General features: G+C 41.8%; 1 protein-coding gene across 4 annotated transcripts in view; it reads left to right on the top strand.

Moving 5' to 3' along the window:
- PCNT (pericentrin) overlaps positions 1-22,623 on the top strand; it is a 273,910-nt gene that overhangs the window by 134,389 nt on the left and 116,898 nt on the right. For all 4 annotated transcript variants that reach the window (XM_073633695.1, XM_073633698.1, XM_073633694.1 and 1 more), the window contains 3 exons: positions 2,891-3,109; positions 20,349-20,498; positions 21,240-21,386. In XM_073633695.1, coding sequence (XP_073489796.1) covers positions 2,891-3,109; positions 20,349-20,498; positions 21,240-21,386 — 516 coding nt within the window. The remainder of the gene's footprint in view (positions 1-2,890; positions 3,110-20,348; positions 20,499-21,239; positions 21,387-22,623) is intronic.

Genomic DNA, 22,623 nt, shown 5'->3' with positions numbered 1-22,623 from the left:
CAAAAGACATAGGATCTCAAAAACGGTTTTGATGGCGTCGCGCAGTGAGTGGGGCCTTGCTTTCCCGAATATAATCAAATACTACCAAGCAACACAGCTGAGAGCTGTGGCATCATGGTTCACACAAAAATCATACAATAAGTGGACAGAGATCGAAAAATTATGGCTAGCCCCAATACACCCGAACAACCTACTATGGAATGCGGATGCGGACGTAGCTCCGGAGCGCCTCCTGGGCCCCATGTCCATGTTAAAGAGGACTTGGCGCGCATTGGCTCATTCTAATAAGCTAATCTCGGAGAAATCGACTCTGACTTACTTTGTGTGTAACCCCAAGGTGCCAGATAGTCTCACACATCAGATGTCACACCCCTGGTCCTCTAGGAGTTTGTTCCATTTTGGGAGTATAGTAGATCCTAGATCCCGCAGGCTCCTGTCCTTCTCAGACCTGCAGACCAAACATAATTTACCAAGACAAGCATTCTACGGATATTTACAAATAAGACATTATGCACTAACTATAGCCCCGAACCTACAATTTTCACCTCCATCCCCGTTTGAAACCATTATTCTAACAGGTAATACGCAGAGGGGACTTATATCAGGAATCTATAAGATCCTGACTGCCATCTCCCTAGAGGAGCAAGGTAAACATTATTACATGCTTAAGTGGGAGAAGATCTTAGGGGAAGAACTTACATTAGCACAATGGCAGGCAATATGGAATCAAGCAGCGAAGAGTTCAATGTGTACGCTATATAAAGAAAACTCATACAAAATCCTCTACTTCTGGTACATGACTCCAGATGTGCTACACACAATCTTCCCGAATAGCTCAGATAAATGTTGGCGCTGCCAAGAAGCCAAAGGTACTCTTATACATGTGTATTGGACCTGCCCACTGCTGGCTCAGTACTGGGAGATGGTCAGTCACCTCCTTGCTCGCCTCTTAGAAACCGAAGTCCAAGCGACTCCAAAATTTTTCCTATTGGGCCTATCACCACTAAAAATTTGCAGACCATACAAGAAATTAGTACGACACATACTCACGGCAGCACGCTGCCTGATAGCCCTAAACTGGAAACGCATTACTCCACCCTCTGCTGAAGATCTATACGCTAGAATCAAGGATGTAGAATTGATGGAAAAAATGACAGCTAGAATCCATAATAAATTAGAAGCACACAATAAGGTTTGGGAGCTGTGGCACCTCCGGGAGGACCCACCATGACCAGGTAATAAAATCAACTAGAAGGCTCTTACTCTCTTTCCTCTTCTTTCTTTTTCTCCCCCCTACCCTATTCCTCATCCCCATATATCACAGGTTTATACAACTTTGTTTTTTCTTTTTTTACAAATATTTGTATTATTTTAGAGTGTTTTTTTTTGTTTTCTCCCAGTCAAGTAGACTGGGACTCAACCCAGTATCAGCATGAACGTTTACATTTGCTTTCCTGTTTATCATAGAAACTATTACCAGCTAAGTCATACAGAATACATGCTTAATATTACTTATGGATACACTGAACAAAACTTGTGATTCTCTATGTTCCTTTATTCTGTATCACTAAAATCTATAATAAAAATTGTTATTTGGAAATGAAACAGTTTGTTCAGATCACGATTTCGTAGAGAGACCGGTCATTGTACGCCAATCACCGTGACACCCAGCAAATTGGACCGTAGGCCTGTGGTCATTAAAGTGGACCACTCAGTATGTTTAAGTCATGTCACATAATTTTCCTGACAAATCACATATTCATCAACCGTTGCTTTTTTTTTTTTAATTAAAAAAAAAAAAAAAAAAATTGCATTTAATTTAAAATGGTCCTTGACCTTAAGTGACTTTGCTTAGGCGGTGATGATGTCCTTGGTGTTTTGCGGGCAGCAAGCATATCCTCCATCTCCTCTCTGTGATACGACTATAACGTAACATGCAAGTCAAAGTGAGTGGCTGCAGGACTAGCATCTAGGCTAGGTTCACATTGGTGCATTCCCTGCATACCGCATTTGCGCAGGCACAGCAGCCTTTTTATTTGAACGCGCTGCTGTACCTGCAGAAAACGCATGGAAAAAGTCCCTGCATCTTTTCAAAACCACAGCCGCAGGTACTCCACATGGTGGTTTTGCACCATGTGGTTTCATGCAGTCGCAAATGCGCTGTTTTGTTTTTTTTTTTTTTTTTTTTTTAAGATGCATGGGGAGTCATTAGGAAGTGCACCCCTGCGTGTCTGCAAAAAAAATGCGATTTTATCATGCATATGTTTGAACCTAGCCTAAATCACTTCACCAGCAAAAGCACGCTGCTGTTAGCAGTAGCACAGACGTGCCAATAAGTATTAATGTTTACCTGCAGCTACAATTTTAGAAAAGGTGCAGGGACCTTTTCCCTGCGTTTTACGTGGACACAGCAGCCCATTCATTTGGATGTTTTTGCACATTCATTTGAATAGGCTGCTGTACCTGCTGGGAACATGGTCACATGGAAACCAATAGTGTGAACTTAGTACAAGAAGTAGATGCTAACCGCACTGTATGACATGAAAAAAATGTATATTATTCTAGGCCAATTTAACAGATTGACTAGTGGCAGATATACAGTATACCGATGGTTTAAATGTACATATGGTTTAAGGTAGGAGGAGTCTCCAAACAGTGGCCCTCCAGTTGCTCCAGAACTACAATTTCCGCCATGTCTGGGAGTGTAAGAGTTTTACAATGCCTCATGAGACGTGTAGTTCCGCAACAGCTGGAGGGTCGTAGTTTGGAGATGAGAGATGGAAAACTTTTTTGCACGGCTGCAGGTTGATGTGCTTTCAGCTATTTTCTTAGCTTCCTTGTAAATTTTTACTTTCTTGTGTGTTAACACAGCTATTTTTATATATTTAAGGATGCCCTTAAAGAGAAACTTGATCAACAGCGTTTACAGCTTGACTTTGAGAAAAGCCAGGCTTTGGATACTCTGAAAGAAGAGGTTTTTAGAATGGAAGACCACAACAAGCTTGCTCTTCAAGAGCTGAGCAACCTGCACAAGATAGAGGTTCAGCAGCAAACTCAGACATTGCAAGATGAGCTTATAAAGCTGACAGATGAGCGGCAGAAGCAGGAGGTCAGTTAATAGAATGTTATGTCTTTTCAATGATTTTGACTTCTGTCTTTGATTTTATATAAAAGTTGCTACTTAGAGATGAGCCGAACACCCCCCGGTTTGGTTTGCACCAGAACACCGCGAACAGGCAAAAAATTTGTGTGAACACTCTTAAAGTCTATGGGACACGAATATGAAAAATCAAAAATGCTAATTTTAAAGGCTTATATCCAAGTTATTGCCATAAAAAGTGTGAGGACTCGAGTACTGCGCCAGGGGACATGTATCAATGCAAAAAAAGCTTTAAAAACTACCCTTTTTTTCAGTAGCACTGACTTTAATAATGCTTAAAGTGAAACAATAAAATTTGAAATATTCCTTTAACCACTTGAGCCCCGGACCATTATGCTGCCTAAGGACCAGAGGTCTTTTTCCAATTTGGCACTGCGTCGCTTTAACTGCTAATTGCGCGGTCATGCAATGCTGTACCCAAACGAAATTTGCGTCCTTTTCTTCCCACAAATAGAGCTTTCTTTTGATGGTATTTGATCACCTCTGCGGTTTTTATTTTTTGCGCTATAAACGGAAAAAGACCGAAAATTTTGATATTTTCTACTTTTTGTTATAAAAAAAATCCAATAAACTCAATTTTAGTCATACATTTAGGCCAAAATTTATTCGGCCACATGTCTTTGGTAAAAAAAAATGTCAATAAGCGTATATTTATTGGTTTGCGCAAAAGTTATAGCGTCTACAAACTAGGGTACATTTTCTGGAATTTACACAGCTTTTAGTTTATGACTGCCTATGTCATTTCTTGAGGTGCTAAAATGGCAGGGCAGTACAAAACCCCCCCAAATGACCCCATTTTGGAAAGTAGACACCCCAAGGAAATTGCTGAGAGGCATGTTGAACCCATTGAATATTTATTTTTTTTTGTCCCAAGTGAATAATGACAAAAAAAAAAAAAAAATATTTACAAAAAGTTGTCACTAAATGATATATTGCTCACACAGGCCATGGGCCTATGTGGAATTGCACCCCAAAATACATTTAGCTGCTTCTCCTGAGTATGGGGATACCACATGTGTGGGACTTTTTGGGAGCCTAGCCGCGTACGGGGCCCCGAAAACCAATCACCGCCTTCAGCGTTTTTAAGGGCGTGAATTTTTGATTTTACTCTTCACTGCCTATCACCGTTTCGGAGGCCATGGAATGCCCAGGTGGCACAAAACCCCCCCAAATGACCCCATTTTGGAAAGTAGACACCCCAAGCTATTTGCTGAGAGGCATGGTGAGTATTTTGCAGCTCTCATTTGTTTTTGAAAATGAAGAAAGACAAGAAAAAAGATTTTTTTTTTTTCTTTTTTTTCAATTTTCAAAACTTTGTGACAAAAAGTGAGGTCTGCAAAATACTCACTATACCTCTCAGCAAATAGCTTGGGGTGTCTACTTTCCAAAATGGGGTCATTTGGGGGGGGGGGTTTGTGCCACCTGGGCATTCCATGGCCTCCGAAACTGTGATAGGCAGTGAAGAGTAAAATCAAAAATTCACGCCCTTAGAAAGCCTGAAGGCGGTGCTTGGTTTTCGGGGTCCCGTACGCGACTAGGCTCCCAAAAAGTCCCACACATGTGGTATCCCAATACTCAGGAGAAGCAACAGAATGTATTTTGGGTCGTAATTTCACATATTCCCATGGCATGTTTGAGCAATATATCATTTAGTGACAACTTTGTGCAAAAAAAAAAAAATTTGTCTCTTTCCCGCAACTTGTGTCGCATTATAAAATATTCCATGGACTCGACATGCCTCTCAGCAAATAGCTTGGGGTGTCTACTTTCCAAAATGGGGTCATTTGGGGGGGTTTGAACTGTCCTGGCATTTTATGCACAACATTTAGAAGCTTATGTCACACATCACCCACTCTTCTAACCACTTGAAGACAAAGCCCTTTCTGACACTTTTTAATTACATGAAAAAGTTATTTTTTTTTTTGCAAGAAAATTACTTTGAACCCCAAACATTATATATTTTTTTAAAGCGAATGCCCTACAGATTAAAATGGTGGGTGTTTCATTATTTTTTTTCACACAGTATTTGCGCAGCGATTTTTCAAACGCATTTTTTGGGGAAAAAACACACTTTTTTAAATTTTAATGCACTAAAACACACTATATTGCCCAAATGTTTGATGAAATAAAAAAGATGATCTTAGGCCGAGTACATGGATACCAAACATGACATGCTTTACAATTGTGCACAAACGTGCAGTGGCAACAAAATAAATACATTTTTAAAAGCCTTTACAGGTTACCACTTTAGATTTACAGAGGAGGTCTACTGCTAAAATTACTGCCCTCGATCTGACCTTCGCGGTGATACCTCATATGCATGGTGCAATTGCTGTTTACGTTTGACGACAGACCGCCGCTTGCGTTCGCCTTAGCGCAAGAGCAGGGGGCGACAGGGGTGCTTTTTTTTTTTTTTTTTTTTCTTTATTATTTTTTTGCTTTTTTATCTTATTTTTAAACTGTTCCTTTCATATTTTTTTTTTTTTTTTTTTTAATCATTTTTATTGTTATCTCGGGGAATGTAAATATCCCCGATGATAGCAATAGGTAGTGACAGGTACTCTTTTTTTGAAAAAATTGGGGTCTATTAGACCCTAGATCTCTCCTCTGCCCTCAAAGCATCTGACCACACCAAGATCGGTGTGATAAAATGCTTCCCCAATTTCCCAATGGCGCTATTTACATCTGGCGAAATCTAAGTCATAAAATGCTCGTAGCTTCCAGTTTCTTAGGCCATAGAGATGTTTGGAGCCACTCTGGTCTCTGATCAGCTCTATGGTCAGCTGGCTGAATCACCGGCTGCATTCTCAGGTTCCCTGTTGAGACAGGAGAGCCAGAGAAAAACACGGGGGGGGGGGGGGGGGGGCATTCCCTCCCACGGCTTGTAAAGGCAGTCTAGAGGCTAATTAGCCGCTAGGATTGTTTTTACATGAAAGCCGACCGCTGGCTGAAAAGAATGATACCAAGATGATACCTAAACCTGCAGGCATCATTCTGGTATAACCACTCAAAGTCGTGAATGGCGTACCTGAAGACAAAAAAATGGTTAACAATAAAGCACAGTAAACGGTAAAGTATAAAAAATTGCATACCTGAAAAACAAACATGATAAAACATAATAACAATAAAACATTGCAGAATAGAATACAGTAAAAAAGAGCAGAACAATAGAGAGAGAGAATAGAGAGAGAGAGAACAATAAAACGACAACAATTTTTTTTTATTTTATATATTTTTTTTTTTTTACACTTTTTTGTAACTAACTTTTATAACTGTAACCGGTTCCAGGTTCGGGTCTCTCAAAATGCGATGGCATCTTGGGAGACCCTCTGAAAGTGTGCCTAGTCTGTGCAATGCTGTACCCTATGCTAATACTCAACTAGTGCATGGTAGCGTTCAAAACATTCACCAATGCAAAGACCAGGATTGTCAGGACAGGAGGGACAATAATAGCGGGTGTCACGCCTATATCCGCGCTTGCTGCAGACATGACATCTTTTTTGGGGGGGTTCTTTGGGTAGGGGTACTCGGGAGGACATAAAAATGCCTCTCATGCAGCCGACTGCATTTGGTTGGGGATGTGAATGGGGGAAGTACGGGCGCTGCAGAAGTGGTGGGTTCCCAATTAGGATTGGCGAATGCAGCAGGAAGGGCATTATGGGCACGACGGGCCTGTGTTTGTGTTCTTGGTGGCAGCGGGACACTACTTGTGCTTGCCACCTCACCAGCTTGAACTGCACTTATGGGACTCGCCACGTCACCAAGTGTTACTGCAGTGCTGGTTTGACTACGACCGGGGTGTACTAGGGCGCTGGTGCTTGCCAGTTCAATAAAAAGCTTCCAAAAAAACTGTTAGCGATCGCAGGGATCAGGCCTGACTCTGCGAACGCTGCAGTTATGCGTTTAGTGTTTTGTAAGTGACCGTGATTGATCAATACCGCACTTGGGTGGGCTGGGCCGGGCGGAGGGGCAAAACGCAGGTGCTAGCAGGTATCTGGGCTGATCCCGCTAACACTGCGTTTTTGGGAACCCTAAACTGCTGGGGACGCTAGTATAGATCTGATCGGATCAGATATTGATCCGTTCAGATACTATACCACTAAGGGAGGTGTACGTCGCGTGCGTGGGTGTTAGCGGTACTGGCGCTAACCTGACGCTGCCTGGGGCTGGTGCTTGCCAGTTCACCAAAATGCTACCAAAAAAACTGTTAGCGATCGCAGGGATCAGGCCTGACTCTGCGAACGCTGCAGTTATGCGTTTAGTGATTTGTAAGTGTCAGTGATCGATCGATACTGCACTTGGGTGGGCTGGGCTGGGCCGGGCGGAGGGGCAAAACGCAGGTGCTAGCAGGTATCTGGGCTGATCCCGCTAACACTGCGTTTTTGGGAACCCTAAACTGCTGGGGACGCTAGTATAGATCTGATCGGATCAGATATTGATCCGTTCAGATACTATACCACTAAGGGAGGCGTATGCCGCGTGCGTGGGTGTTAGCGGTACTGGCGCTAATCTGATGCTGCCTGGGGCGACGCATATCAGCGCCGGGCGATCGGGGGGCTAAACCTTTATTCGGTAATAAACGGCGGGTGCCCTGACACTATACAAAATAAACGAACTAACCAGCGTCACCCGTAACGGTTATACGGTGATCAGTGGTGAAAGGGTTAACTAGGGGGCAATCAAGGGGTTAAAACATTTATTAGGTAGTATATGGGGGTCCCTGTCGCTATAAAACGCTGACGGCGAACCTAAATATTTACCTCACTAACTAGCGTCACCAGCGACACTAATACAGCGATCAGAAAAATGATCGCTTAGTGACACTGGCGACAGGGGGTGATCAGGGGGTTAAAACTTTATTAGGGGGGGTTAGGGGGGTATCCTAGACCTAAAGGGGGCTAATACTCACTGTCCCAACACTGTAACTGTCACAAACTGACACCATGCAGTAATCAGAAAAAAAACAAAAAAAAAAAAAACTGCTGGTGTCAGTTTGTGACAGGGAAGGGGGGGGGGGGGGGGGGGCGATCGGGCTGTTTTGTGTGCCTGGCATGTTCTACTGTGTGTGTAGTGTTGTGCACTCACAGTGAAGTCTTCTCTCCTCGGCGCTGCAACGGAAAATATAGAGCCGAGGAGAGATGACATAATTTGCTTTGCTGCTGTTTAGCATACAGCAGCAAAGGAAGTGATCTGATTGGCCGGCGGCGATCGCGAAGGGGGGGCCACGAACGGATGGCCTCACCTCCGATCGCCGGGGGACAAAACAGGACCGCCTCGAGCATCGGGGGGGGGGTCCGATCGGACACCCCACCCGCGGGAGGCAAATCACGTACATGTACGTGATTTTGCCTGCCCCTGCCGCCTCGCCGACGTACATCGGCGTGAGGCGGTCCTTAAGTGGTTAAGGACCGGGCCTATTTTGCAAACTCAAAATCCAATTTTTTTATTTTTAATTTTTTGTTAATTTTTTTGCTAGAAAATTACTTGGAACCCCCAAACATTTGTTAGAGAGAATGTTTAGGGGTTCCAAGTAATTTTCTAGCAAAAAAAATAAAAGAATCAAGTTTGAAAAATAGGCCCGGTCCTTAAGTGGTTAAAGGAATATTTCATTTTTATTGTTTCACTTTAAGCATTATTAAAAATCACTGCTCCTGAAAAAAACGGTAGTTTTTAAAACTTTTTTTTGCATTGAATAAAAGAATAAAATGGCGGTCGTTGCAATATTTTTTGTCACGGTGTGCAGCGGTCTTACAAGCGCACTTTTTTTGGAAAAAAAAATACACTATACAGTGAGGTTAGCCCAATTTATTTTTATATATTGTGAAAGATGTTACGCCAAATTGATACCCAACATGTCACAACTTAAGTTGCGCCCGCTCATGGAATGACGACTAACTAACTTTTACCCTTAATCTCCATATGCAACGTTTAAAAAATTCTACAGGTTGCATGTTTTGAGTTACAAAGGAGGTCTAGGGCTAGAATTATTGCTCTCGCTCTAACGATCCCGGCGATGCCTCACATGTGTGCTTTGAACACTGTTTTCATATGCGGGCGCTACTCACGTATGCTTGCGCTTCTGCACACGAGCTTGGCGGGACGGGGCACGTTTACATTTTTTTTTCTTATTTATTTTACTTTTTTTTTTTTTTTTTTTAAAGAACAGTGTAAAAATAAAGAAGTGTCACTTTTATTCCTATTACAAGGAATGTAACATCCCTTGTAATAGAAAAAAAGCATGACAGGACCGCTTAAATATGAGATCTGTGGTCAAAATGGTTAAAATGCAATAAAAGAAAAAAAAGTTGCTTTAAGATCTGTGGGCAGAAGTTATGTTTTGGTAATGGTATGGAGCAGGGTGGGGCCATCTTCCTCTCGCTCAGCTCCATACCACAGAGGGGAGAGGACGGGGCTCCGGTAAGCAGTGGTGGACACGGGGGGGTCGACGAATCCGTTACAGAGATCACTTATCTGAAAGCGGACCTCCCGCTGAAGAAGAGAATACCGGAGTTATGGCAGCTAGCTGCTGCCATAACAACGCTATTCCTCTTCAAAGTGCCAACGTTTGACGGGTGGTCCGTAAGTGGTTAAATGTCATGCCTGGGGGGCCCCCTTAGTCTGCCTCTAAAGTAGCACATCTTTCCCATGTTTATAATGGTACCGCAGCAAAATTACATTTCTAAAGGAAAAAATGTAATTTCAAATTGCTTGCAGCTGTAATTTATTGCTGCATCACGGCAAAATACATTAAAAAAAAAAAATCACTAAAAAAAAAAAACACAGCATGTTTCGGGTCTTGTATGGATATTAAGGGGAATGCCACGCCAAAATTAATAAAAAAAATTAAAAATCCATACCAGACCCTTATCCGAGCATGCAACCTGGCAAGCCGCAGGAAAAGGTGGGGGGTGGCGAAGAGAGAGCGCCCCCCCCAACTGTACCAGGCCACATGCCCTCAACATGGGGAGGATGCTTTGGGGTCCCCCCCAAAGCACTTTGTCCCCATTTTGATGGGGACAGGGGCCTCATCCCCACAACCCTTGCCTGGTGGTTGTGGTGGGCTTATCAGAATCTGGAAGCCCCCTTTAACAAGGGGGCCCCCAGATTCCCCCCCCCCTATGTGAATGGGTATTGGGTACATTGTACCCCTACTGTTCACCAAAAAGTGTCAAAGCAAAAACTACAGGAGACCGTTTGACAATTACTTTATTAAAAAAATAAAAAGTGTCCCATGGTGTCCGTTCATCTTTAATCACGGCGCCGACTGACCCAAAAAATAGAGAGAAAAAAAATGCTGTCTTTTTGCTGTGGCAGCTCTTATATAGGTAAGGGCGGGGCCACCCGCTGACGTAACTGGATGACCCCAGAACATGACGTCAGAAGGGCCAGGGTCACTTGGTTTCATTACCGGGTGGCCCCGTAGGCTCCTTGCCTATATAACAACTGTCACAGCCAAGAGACGCAGTAGGCGGGACGCCTCCCATCGAGGCGGAGGTTTTTGTTTTGTTTTTTCGGGTCCATCTGTGCCATGAAGATGGATGGACATCGCGGGGCACTCCATCGCCCCCCCCCCCAACCTGGCCTGCCAGGCTGCTTGCTCGTATAAGGGTCTGGTATGGGTTTTGGGGGGACCCATGTGTGTGCGCGCGTTTTTTTTTTTTTTTTTGTTTTTTTACATTTTGGGTGGAGTTCCCCTTAAAATCTATACTGCAGTGTGTGTATATATACTATACGGACTGCACAATATACTCTGCAGAAAAATTAGGCCTTAGGTGTTGGTGGTGCTAGAACACTGTAACCCCTCATAGTTACTCTTGTTGGGTGCAAGAAAGGGCCCTGCTGTTAAATATTATTTGAAAAATTGTTATTGCATACCATTGTTAAACAGGGGCAGAAAAATTGGGCCTTGGGTGTTGGCGGTGCCCTAAACCAAAAATATTGTTGAAAGCTAGCATCATCAAGATTCAGGAAGAATAGGATAGGCAGCATAGGCAGTCTTCAAGGGATCCCAGATCCATAGCAAATTCAATCGGTTGCATCAGGTGCTTCATGGCTGCTGATCCAGGACTGATTTATTTTTATAAAGGTGAGCCTATCAATGGAGTCTGTGGACAGGCGCACTGCACTCTGTTTCGTTAAAAACCCTCCAGCAGCACTGAATGTACGTTCAGAAATAAAGATCATGCCTTGACTGCTGCACAAGATAGAGGAAAGGGTCCCGATGATTCTTATCACGCCAAATTGGCCCAGAAGACAGACAAATTTAGGCATCTGGCAGGCAAGCCTTGACCTCTTACAAACAGATTATGAAGTAAACCGCGCTATGGAAAATTGTACACCAAACAATTATTTGTGAATAAGTAGTGAAAATAAACCATATGAAAACTTGTAATTCAACCAATTAAAAAAGGGTCTGTGTACTACTTATGAATACAAGAATTCATGACATACAGTCCCATATACCAGACACAGCAGCCCTAATTAGAAAGAAGATATATAATCCTCCTGTGTTAAAACAAGTGTTCTTTTGAGCACGTGACTAAGGGTAAACAATTAAAAATCCCACAGAAAGAATTACATTTTTTACTATCCTATCACCAATAACCACAAAGTGCATAGAAGTGCCTGAAATATTCATAAATGACAATCCATGTATAAAAATCATAAAAAATCATTATCGTAATAAATGAATGGATAAAAAACAATTCAAATTCATAAAGTCTGTGCTATCATGCAAAAAGTGTGCAAAATCCAAAAATATTTCACAAAGGACATACAATCCCAACTGGAATTATGTTTAGAATGGTGCGCCATATGTGTGCTTCCCATTTAGTTGGTACTCCTGGTGATCACCCAATTGTGCTCCATACCAAGGTGTAAAAAATGGCCTCTTACCAAGCACAAAGACCTTATTTCGGGGTCTGACCTCACTTTAGTGTGAACACCCCTCACTATGGGTATGGAACATAACTCCCATCAGAGAGGCCCATGTGGCGATTGGTCCTTTTAGTAATCAGTATTTATTTTATTAAAGAAACACATAACTTGACATGTCTAACAGTCTTTGTTGTAACATGAATTCTGACCTCGCAGGGTCTTTTACCTTGTACTCATTCAAATAAATCAAATAAGCAGAGGTAGTTATCACAATAGTGAATCTGTTTGGTCACACATATGATTTCTAAATGGTGCATACCGGTTGCAAGTTATTGTAGGAGTGTAGAGACAGTCAATTGTAACATCGCTACGAAAGTTGCACAAATAAGTGAGAAGTTAACTTCTTATGCTGCGTACGGCACATGCTCGAGCAGCAAGTCTGGAGATTGGTCTTCAACCTGGTAGTTTGAGTATACGGACCCCAGTATGCGATCAGGGCAGAGGGGGGGGGCCCAGTGGTCTCCAGCATACCACCCTCTGCCCCTCACACATCCGAGGAATCAAGTAACAAGCAAGAATGATTTGTTTCTCTAGCAGGGATACCAATTTCTCCATATCATCAGGGGTTAATCGCATGGACCTGAAGGATTTACAGTATCCATGTCCAAAATTCCGTCCAATCGCCTATTATCTCAACCGGTATTTAAATGACTACAGAACTGTCAACTTTCAGAGAGTGGAAGGGTAAGATAAAAGAAAAAGAAGACGGGGAGGAGGGGGAGGGGATTAGGAGTGTCCAGAGCGTACCTGTGTTCCAGCTGAAAGGTTCGCCCACATCGAGTGCACCACCCCAGTCTCACCACCTTCTTATGTCCAGATTCCATTCTCTTGGTCTATCCGGAGACTGGGTCCCCACCCTAGGTTCTCAATGCTCTACGAGTTGAGAGAGACAGGTCTGCCAATTCTAGTAAAGCAGTATCTAAGCTGGAGGGAACCTGATTAGGGTCTGTGCGATTGGTCCTTTTAATAAGGATCTTTGGCTCTTCTGCAATTTAATTGTCCCACAAAACCATAAAGATCAAGGTACATGTGAAGAGGGAGAAAAACTTGTTGCGCAACGTCTGGAAAAGAATGTACTGTATTAAAAATATATATATTAAAATATTCTCTCTATATCTCCTGGGAGATATTGTGGGTAAATATTACTGTCCCATTTTAAGTAATCCAAGCCACATTTTCTCAGTCACCCTGTGCCCCTAATGGACACAGGGTGACTTAGACGTAGGGGGTGCATGGGGAGCTGAAACAAATGTTTCCCAACCTCTCCAAGGGTTTCTGGGTTCCACGGGCCCTCCCATCACAACAGATTATTGGCATGCATTAGAAAGGGGAATAATTCAAGTGATAAAACGATATTTCTCCCACTCTACAAGACTCTGGACCGGCTGCACCTGGAGTATGCCGTCCAGTTCTGGGCACCAGTCCTCGGAAAGGATGTGCTGGAACTGGAGAGCCCAGAGAAGGGCAACAAAGCTAATAAAGGGACTGGAGGACCTTAGTTATGAGGAAAGATTACGAACAACTTATTCTCTCTGGAGATGAGACGCTTGAGAGGGGGTATGATTTCAATGTACAAATGCGGTACTGGTGACCCCCACAATAGGGATAAAACTTTAACGCAAAAGGGAAATTCAACCACTTAAGCTCCGGACCATTTCGCTGGCCAAACACCAGAGCACTTTTTCCAATTCAGCACTGCGTCGCTTTAACTGACAATTGCGCGGTCATGCGACACGGCTTCCAAACAAAATTGACGTCCTTTTTTTTTTTCCTACAAATAGAGCTTTCTTTTGGTGGTATTTGATCACCTCTGCGGTTTTTATTTTTTGTGCTATAAACAAAAAAAATAGTGACAATTTTGAAAAAAACGCATTATTTTTTACATTTTGCTATAATAAATATCCCCCGAAAAAATATATAAAAAAACGATTTTTTTCCTCATTTTATACCGATACGTGTGCTTCTACATATTTTTGGTAAAAAAAAAATCGCAATAAGCGTTTGGTTTGCGCAAAAATTATCGCGTCTACAAAATAGGGGATCCTTTTATGGCATTTTTATTATTTTTTTTTTACTAGTAATGGCGATCTGCGATTTTTTTTTTTTTTTTTTATGCATCGTGACTGTGACGTTATGGCGGACACACCAGACAATTTTGAAACATTTTTGGGACCACTGTCATTTTTACAGCGATCAGTGCTATAAAATTGCACTGATTACTGTAAAAATGACACTAGCAGTGAAGTGGTTAACCACTAGGGTGCTAGGAAAGGGTTAAGTGTGTCCTAGGGAGTGATTCTAACTGTTAGGGGGCATGGCTATGAGTGACACGTCACTGATCACCGCTCCAGATCACAGGGAGCTGTGATCAGTGACAGTGTCACTAGGCAGAACGGGGAGATGCTTGTTTACATTAGCATCTTTCCGTTCTTCCTCACCGTGAGAAGATTGCGGGTATCCCCGCGGACATCGAGTCCGCGGAACACGCGATCCGACTCGCGCAGCTCCCGGCGGGCAAGCTGCCTCTTAAAGGGCAATGTACAGGTACTTGATTCTGCCTGTACGTGCCCTTCTGCCGCAGTATATCTGCGTGACGCGGTCACGAAGCGTTAAGACACCCGGCTATTCACTTTAAAGTGAAGTGGTTTAACCTTAACCACTTACGGACCGCCCAATGTTATAAGGAGGATATCATTGTTATGACAGCAGCTAGCTGCCATAACCCCGGTATCCTCGTCTTCAGCAGGCGGTCCGCTACAAGATAAGTGGTCTCTGCGGCGGATTCGCTGCAAGATCACTTTTATCGGTGGCAGGAGAGGCCCCCCCCGCCGTGATCCGGTGCCCTCCGCCGCTTACCAGGGCCGTCGGCGGAGGCGGTCGCGTGCTGTCAGTAGTTGGGTATGGTGACGAGTGAGGGGAAAATGGCCCCCACCCGTCTCCATACAATTGCTGGGCGGAAGCGACGTCAAAACTTCACTTCCACCCACAGCTCTTAAAGGGCCATTTTTTTAAATTTTTTTTTTATTATTGCATTTTAGTCTAAATATGAGATCTGAGGTCATGCTTTTTTTCTATTACAAGGGATGTTTACATTCCTTGTAACAGGAATAAAAGTGACAATTTTTTTTTTTTAAACAGTGTAAAAATATAAAATAAAAGGTAAAAAAATTTTTTTAAAAATACATTTTTAAACGCGCCCCGTCCCGACGAGCTCGCATGCAGAACCGAACGCATACATGAGTAGCGTCCGCATATGTAAACGGTGTTCAAACCACACATGAGAGGTATCTCCGCGATCAGTGGAGCGATAATAATTCTAGCCCTAGACCTTCTCTGTAACTTAAAACATGCAACCTGTAGAATTTTTTAAACGTCGCCTATGGAGATTTTTAAGGGTAAAAGTTTGTCACCATTCCACGAGCGGGCGCAATTTTGAAGCGTGACATGTTGGGTATCAATTTACTCGGCGTAACATTATCTTTCACAATATAAAAAATAATTGGGCTAACTTTACTGTTTTTTTTTTTTCATTTAAAAAAGTGTATTTTTTCCAAAAAAAAAGTGCGCTTGTAAGACCGCTGCGCAAATACGGTGTGATAGAAAGTATTGCAACAACCGACATTTTATTCTCTAGGGTGTTAGAAATAAAAAATGTATAATGTTTGGGGGTTTTAAGTAATTTTCTAGCAAATAAAAACTGTTTTTAACTTGTAAACAACAAATCTCAGAAAGGGGCTCGGTCCTTAAGTGGTTAAACTGCGTAGAGGGTTCTTTACTGTAAGAGCGGTAAGAATGTGGAATTCTCTTCCACAAGCAGAGGTTTCAGCAGGGAGCATAGAGAATTTCAAAAAACTATTAGATTGCCACCTAAACGACCTTTACATACAGGGATATACAATGAAATATTGACAAAAGCACACACAAGTTGGACTTGATGGACTTTTTTTCAACCTCGCCAACTATGTAACTATGGGAGAGAGGGATAGGGCACAAGACACCCTTAGGCAAATGCAATAGCAACTGGGCAGACTCCTTAGACAAAAATAGGACTAGGCTCAGTATCCCACTGTAGATCCTCAAGCTTGGCTCACAGCTACCTGCTTGATTCCACAAGCTTTGCTTACAGCTACCCGCTGTACTTGGATGAGTTCTCTCCTGAAGCTTTCCCAGCTACTTCAGTCCCCGGTTGATGAAGAATCTCCTCTGGTACCCCTTCACAACTCCATCCCTTTACACACCTGCCTCCGGTTGACCCTCTGGCAACTTCCTCTCCCATGCCTCCCAGCCTCTCTCCAACAGAGCCCCAATCGCACGTGGCAAGGCCCCAGGCTTCAGGCCTACACCTCGACACACCCACCCAGGCCGCAGCCCGGGTGGAAACCACCCCCCCGATCACCTGACTCCCTCCGAATAAATACCCTCTCCCAGCATTCTCATCATTACAAGTAATGATTAAAGTGTTGTAAACCTTTTTTTTTTTTTAAATAACACACATATCATACTTACCTCCACTGTGCAGTTCATTTCAACGGCTCTCACGGCTCCTCCTCGCATTTGTTAACCCCCTGGAAGAAGCATTCTCCCTGGGGGTTACATTGCGGGCACGCTCGAGAGTCCATACACAGAATGCCGGACTTGGTCCAGCGTGATTGGATTTGATTGACAGCAGCGGGAGCTAATGGCTGCTCTGCTATCAATCTATCCAATCAAGAGCCGAGAACCCCGGGCAAAGAGGAAGAGCGCGTCTCTGTCGTGGGAATTGCAGGGCTCAGGTGAGTAAGGGGGGCTAGGGGGCCGGTCACTGTCAGAAGTTTTTTCACCTTAATGCATAGGATGCATTAAAGTGGTGTTCCGGCCGAAATGATACTTTTTAAATAAAAATACCCCTATAATACACAAGCTTAATGTATTCTAGTAGTAGTTAGTCTGTAAACTAAGGTCTGTTTTGTTAGTTTATAGCAGTAGTTTGTTATTTTATAAACTTACAGCAGGCCGTGGCCATGTTAAGTGTGGGCATCTGAAGCCAGACTGTATTTCTTCCTGGATCTCATCCTTACAGATCTTGCACATACTCAGTGCAGCACAAGCAGTGTAATAGGTTTCAGGTCAGGTTTCCATAGCAACGGCAGTGTCAGAGAAAGTTGCCGCCCCTTCCCAGAAGGCATTGTAAACAGGAAATGATGCGATGGGCCACGGCCAGGGGGGAGGAAGTGAAAAATGAATACAGCAGATATACAGTAGGTGCTGAGAAAAATTTTTTTAAAATATCCAATTTGTTTACAGTGCAGTTTTAGTGAGGGATGCTAAAGAGTTGTAAAAGTTAGTGGAACTCCACTTTAAGGTGAAAAAAACACGAGGGTTTACAACCCCTTTAACCTCCCTGGCGGTATGATTATTTTGGATTTTAGGTGCTGAAAGCGGTACAATTATTTTGCATGGAAATTTGGCGTTTCTTAACAATAACACACTTAAATCTGTCCAAACAAGAGTCTAGTAGATATCCCGGTTATGATAAAGTTTGAAACACAAAAACATAAATTATAATATAATAAATATAAATAATAAAAAAAAAATAATATAATAATAATAAAATACATTTCCCCACGATTCACTATCGCTCAATTCTGCAAGTGTTCTAATTTACTATCGCTGTTTTCTAGCTGGTCTAAAGCCACTTTTGACATAAAGAGACACTTTTTGGTTGCTATGGACAATCTCCAGTTTCCAGGCAGAAAGAACAGTATATAGAACGTAAAACTGCATGCAGGGCATGGGCCAAAGCACTGGGGACAAAAGGGATGTGAAATAATTTCATATAGTACTGTAATCTGTAAGATTACAGTACTGTATGTGTTATGGTTTGTAAATTTTTTTGAATTTGCCGCCAGGCTCCGCCCCCGTGCAGGGAGCGGAGCCTGGCACGGAGAGGCTACGGAGGAGACGGAGCCCGCAGACACAGCGGGGGACATCGCAGGATCCTGGGGACAAGGTAAGTAACGCCGCACCAAGATCCTACAATGTAATCCCGAGTGTGGCTCGGGGTTACCGCTAATGGGACTGAAATTTAACCCCGAGCCACACTCGGGAATACCGTCAGGGAGGTTAAGCACAGCTGTACTTTGTGAAACGTGTCTGCAAGTCTTGTGTGTTGGTGTCCTTTGATGTCGTCTTGGTGATCAATAAACAACTTTCTGGATATCAATCGATGTGCAGCCATTTCTTCTATTTAAAAACGCAACCAAACCTAAATTTGATTCAAGTAAATATGAATTGATATTGCGTATACAGTCATGGCCAAAAATATTGACACCCCTGCGTTTGTCAGATAATGCACCATTTTGCCCAGAAAATTGTTGCGATTACAAATGTTTAGGCATTCTCATGTTTATTTCTTTTGTTTGTATTGGTATGATACAAAGTGGAGAAACCAAAAGATAGTCAGGTCCATAAATATTGGGACATTGACACAATTCTAATCTTTTTGGCTCTATACACCACCACAATGGATTTGAAATGAAACGAACAAGATGTGCTTTAACTGCAGGCTTTAAGCTTTAATTTGAGGGTATTTACATCCAAATCAGGTGAACGGTGTAGGAATTACAACAGTTTGTATATGTGCCTCCCACTTTTTAAGGGACCAAAAGTAATGGGACAGATTAACAATCATCCATCAAACTTTCACTTTTTAATACTTGGTTGCAAATCCTTTGCAGTCAATTAGAGCCTGAAGTCTGGAACGCAAAGACATCACCAGATGCTGGGTTTCATCCCTGGTGATTCTCTGCCAGGCCTCTACTGCAACTGTCTTCAGTTCCTGCTTGTTCTTGGGGCATTTTCCCTTCAGGTTTGTCCTCAGCAAGTGAAATGCATGCTCAATTGGATTCAGGTCAGGTGATTGACTTGGCCATTGCACAACATTCCACTTCTTTCCCTTAAAAAACTCTTTAGTTGCTTTCGCAGTATGCTTCAGGTCATAGTCCATCTGCACTGTGAATCCAATGAGTTCTGAAGCATTTTGCTGAATATGAACAGATAATATGGCCCGAAACACTTCAGAATTCATCCTGCTGCTTTTGTCAGCTGTCACATCATCAATAAATACAAGAGATCCAGTTCCATTGGCAGCCATACATGCCCACGCCATGACACCACCACAATGCTTCATTGATGAGGTGGTATGCTTTGGATCATGAGCAGTTCCTTTCCTTCTCCATACTTTTCTCCTCCCATCACTCTGGTACAAGTTGATCTTGGTCTCATCTGTCCATAGGATGTTGTTCCAAAACTGTGAAGGCTTTTTAGATGTTTGGCAAACTCTAATCTGGCCTTCTTGTTTTTGAGGCTCACCAATGGTTTACATCTTGTGGTGAACCCTCTGTATTCACTCTGGTGAAGTCTTCTCTTGATTGTTGACTTTGACACACATACACCTACCTCCTGGAGAGTGTTCTTGATCTGGCCAACTGTTGTGAAGGGTGTTTTCTTCACCAGGGAAAGAATTCTTCGGTCATCCACCACAGTTGTTTTCCGTGGTCTTCCGGGTCTTTTGGTGTTGCTGAGCTCACCGGTGCGTTCTCTCTTTTTAAGGATGTTCCAAACAGTTGATTTGGCCACACCTAATGTTTTTGCTATCTCTCTGATGGGTTTGTTTTGTTTTTTTCAGCCTAATGATGGCTTGCTTCACTGATAGTGACAGCTCTTTGGATCTCATATTGAGAATTGACAGCAACAGATTCCAAATGCAAATAGCACCCTTGAAATGAACTCTGGACCTTTTATCTGCTCCTTGTAAATGGGATAACGAGGAAATTACACACACCTGGCCGTGGAACAGCTGAGCAGCCAATTGTCCCGTTACTTTTGGTCCCTTAAAAAGTGGGAGGCACATATACAAACTGTTATAATTCCTACACCGTTCACCTGATTTGGATGTAAATACACTCAAATTAAAGCTGAAAGTCTGCAGTTAAAGCACATCTTGTTTGTCATTTCAAATCCATTGTGGTGGTGTATAGAGCTAAAAAGATTAGAATTGTGTAAATGTCCCAATATTTATGGACCTGGAGATATGTATGTAGATATGTGTGTGTGTATATATATATATATATATATATATATATATATATATAATTATAATATATATTCTCCAGGTCCATAAATATATATTTATATTCTCTAGTTATATAAACCCTTTATATGGTTACTGTTGCCTACTTGCCTTCCATTTTTAAGGAGCATTTCTTTTCAGCTTGTTATTATAGACCTCAACAACCAACTACAGGTTTTGTCTACAGAGCTACAAAACAAATCCAATCAGCTTTTGCAATTACAAGAAGAAATTGAGTTGTTGAAATGTCAGTCTGAGATGTTGCTGGAACAACAGATCACTCAACTAAAGGTATAGTGTAGATATCTTACAATGAGTATGTCAATATCAGAAATACGGTATGGAGTATACAGTATGGATGGACCTGGAAATTTTTATTTTATTTTTTCTTATGGATCACGGTAAAGCTTGAAGTGTTACTAAACCCAGAATTCCTCCATCCACATATCGAGGTGTGCGAATGGGGAAATGGTTTCTTTCTTTTGTTCAACCAGCAGAAAAGGACTCGTGTATGTCCAGCTTTAGGCATAGCACTTCATGAAGGGGTGTGTGTATATAATTATTATTATTATTATTATTATTATACAAAGAAATGTTATGGGCTTCACGACCTGCTTGATTGCGCACACTGTAGCCTGCCCATCCTTAAAAATACAGCTGCGATATCTATCCAGCAGAAAGCCAGGGCTCCCATGGGGTGAGAGCTTCATATTTGAAGGAGAGCTGGTTATGTGACCTTTTTACAGGTCACTTTTTTTTTTCACATAACTTTGATCCAGTTCTCATACTCTGAAGGCGGCAAAGTACGGAGTTTGATTTTTTTTTTTTTTCCCTTAATATTTCTCCCTTACTTTACATAATGAACATATTTAAATGTTTTGTACAATAATCATAAACACATCCAGTACTTTACCCAGATCAGAAATGCACTATTGTGTATGCATAATTGTGGAGGGTGTTGCATGGCTGGGGAGTTTGTAAATCAAAATGTTTGTTGGAGTTTTCAATTTAGTTGCACTGATCTTTCTTTAGGAAGAGTTTATCGCAGAGAAAAAATCTGCTATGCAAGGGATTGAAGAACAATTTACTAGAGACTCTGAAAAGGTGCATGATGAGCTTAACAAGGAGAAGGAAGTCTTGATGGGAAAGCTGGAAGAGAATAATGGGCTAGTACATCAGGTCTGTAACACCAATGCTATAAAAGAACAAGTAACTATGGGGTTGGTGGGATTTTAGAGTCCGGTATGTAGTCTGTAACATACTAAATTGAGCTCAAAGTGAAATTTACATGACGTTGAATGGTTCATTCCTAACGTGACGGTTGTCGAAAAAACGCATCAAAATCGCAGCAAAATCATGCGTACAAAAATCAAAACGCACAGCAAAAAAGCACCGCAGAAACAGATCAAAAGCAAACTGCATAGGTGTGCACCAAGCCTTATACTGGCCACATGAATCAATTTTCAGACAAGAATATTCATACGAAAAATCTTTTTACATTCGCTGAATTAAAGCATTTTGTTTGCAAATGTCACTTGCTTTTAACATTCTGTTTTAAAATGAATGTAATTTCTGAACGAAAACCACATACACTGTCTGAAAATTCCTTTGACCAAGAAGTTTTCTAATTATTTCTACATTTTCACGTCACTGTGGTTGAAAACGAACGTCAATTTGACCCCACTAACGATTAGAAAATCAAACGAACATCCTTAAAATGAATTTTTTTTTTTTTAAGGGAAAACATTGTTTTTGTATGGCCAGCATATAATGTAATACAGTTTTGTTTAAAAATCTGCAAAACAGTCTAACTTTTTTTTTTTTTTTAAAAAAAATGATCTCTGAGTCTAATATTTACCAGATTCAACCTCTAATAGTATATACAGTATATATCTCCTCTAATAGTATATACAGTATATCTCTTCTGTTTGTTATTATCAGAGTGGATTAGAGATTTTGCTCCCTAACAATATAGTTGGTTATTTATATTTACCACTGCATATAGTTATTTAAGAATAAATTGCCTTTTTTTAAAAATCTTTACATATTAACTAAATTATACACTACATTTTTCTTTTAAGGTTATTAACCGATTAATCGACTAATCGAAACAATAATCGGCCAACTAATCGATTATGAAAATAATTGTTAGTTGCAGCCCTACACATCATTAAGCAATCTGGAATCAATTAGCGACTAAGTAATTATACAAAATTCATATTTACTACATAACATAATCTAATGTTAAAGTGAAAAAGTCCACAGGTGTCTCAGACTCCGAACACCACACAAGAACACGTTCGGCTAGGAGCCTCATCTAGGGCATTATCTGCCTAAACCTGAAACTGTTAACATGAATACCATGTCATTTTGATGTCTTTTAAAGTGTTTTTGTGCAGAAATCCCATTTTCTTGT

This window comes from Aquarana catesbeiana, linkage group LG06 (assembly GCF_042186555.1).
Source record: "Aquarana catesbeiana isolate 2022-GZ linkage group LG06, ASM4218655v1, whole genome shotgun sequence".
NCBI classification, from domain to species: Eukaryota; Metazoa; Chordata; class Amphibia; order Anura; family Ranidae; genus Aquarana; species Aquarana catesbeiana.
The sequence above is the reverse complement of the archived record's forward strand: the minus strand, read 5'-3'. Positions and strand labels throughout refer to the sequence as shown.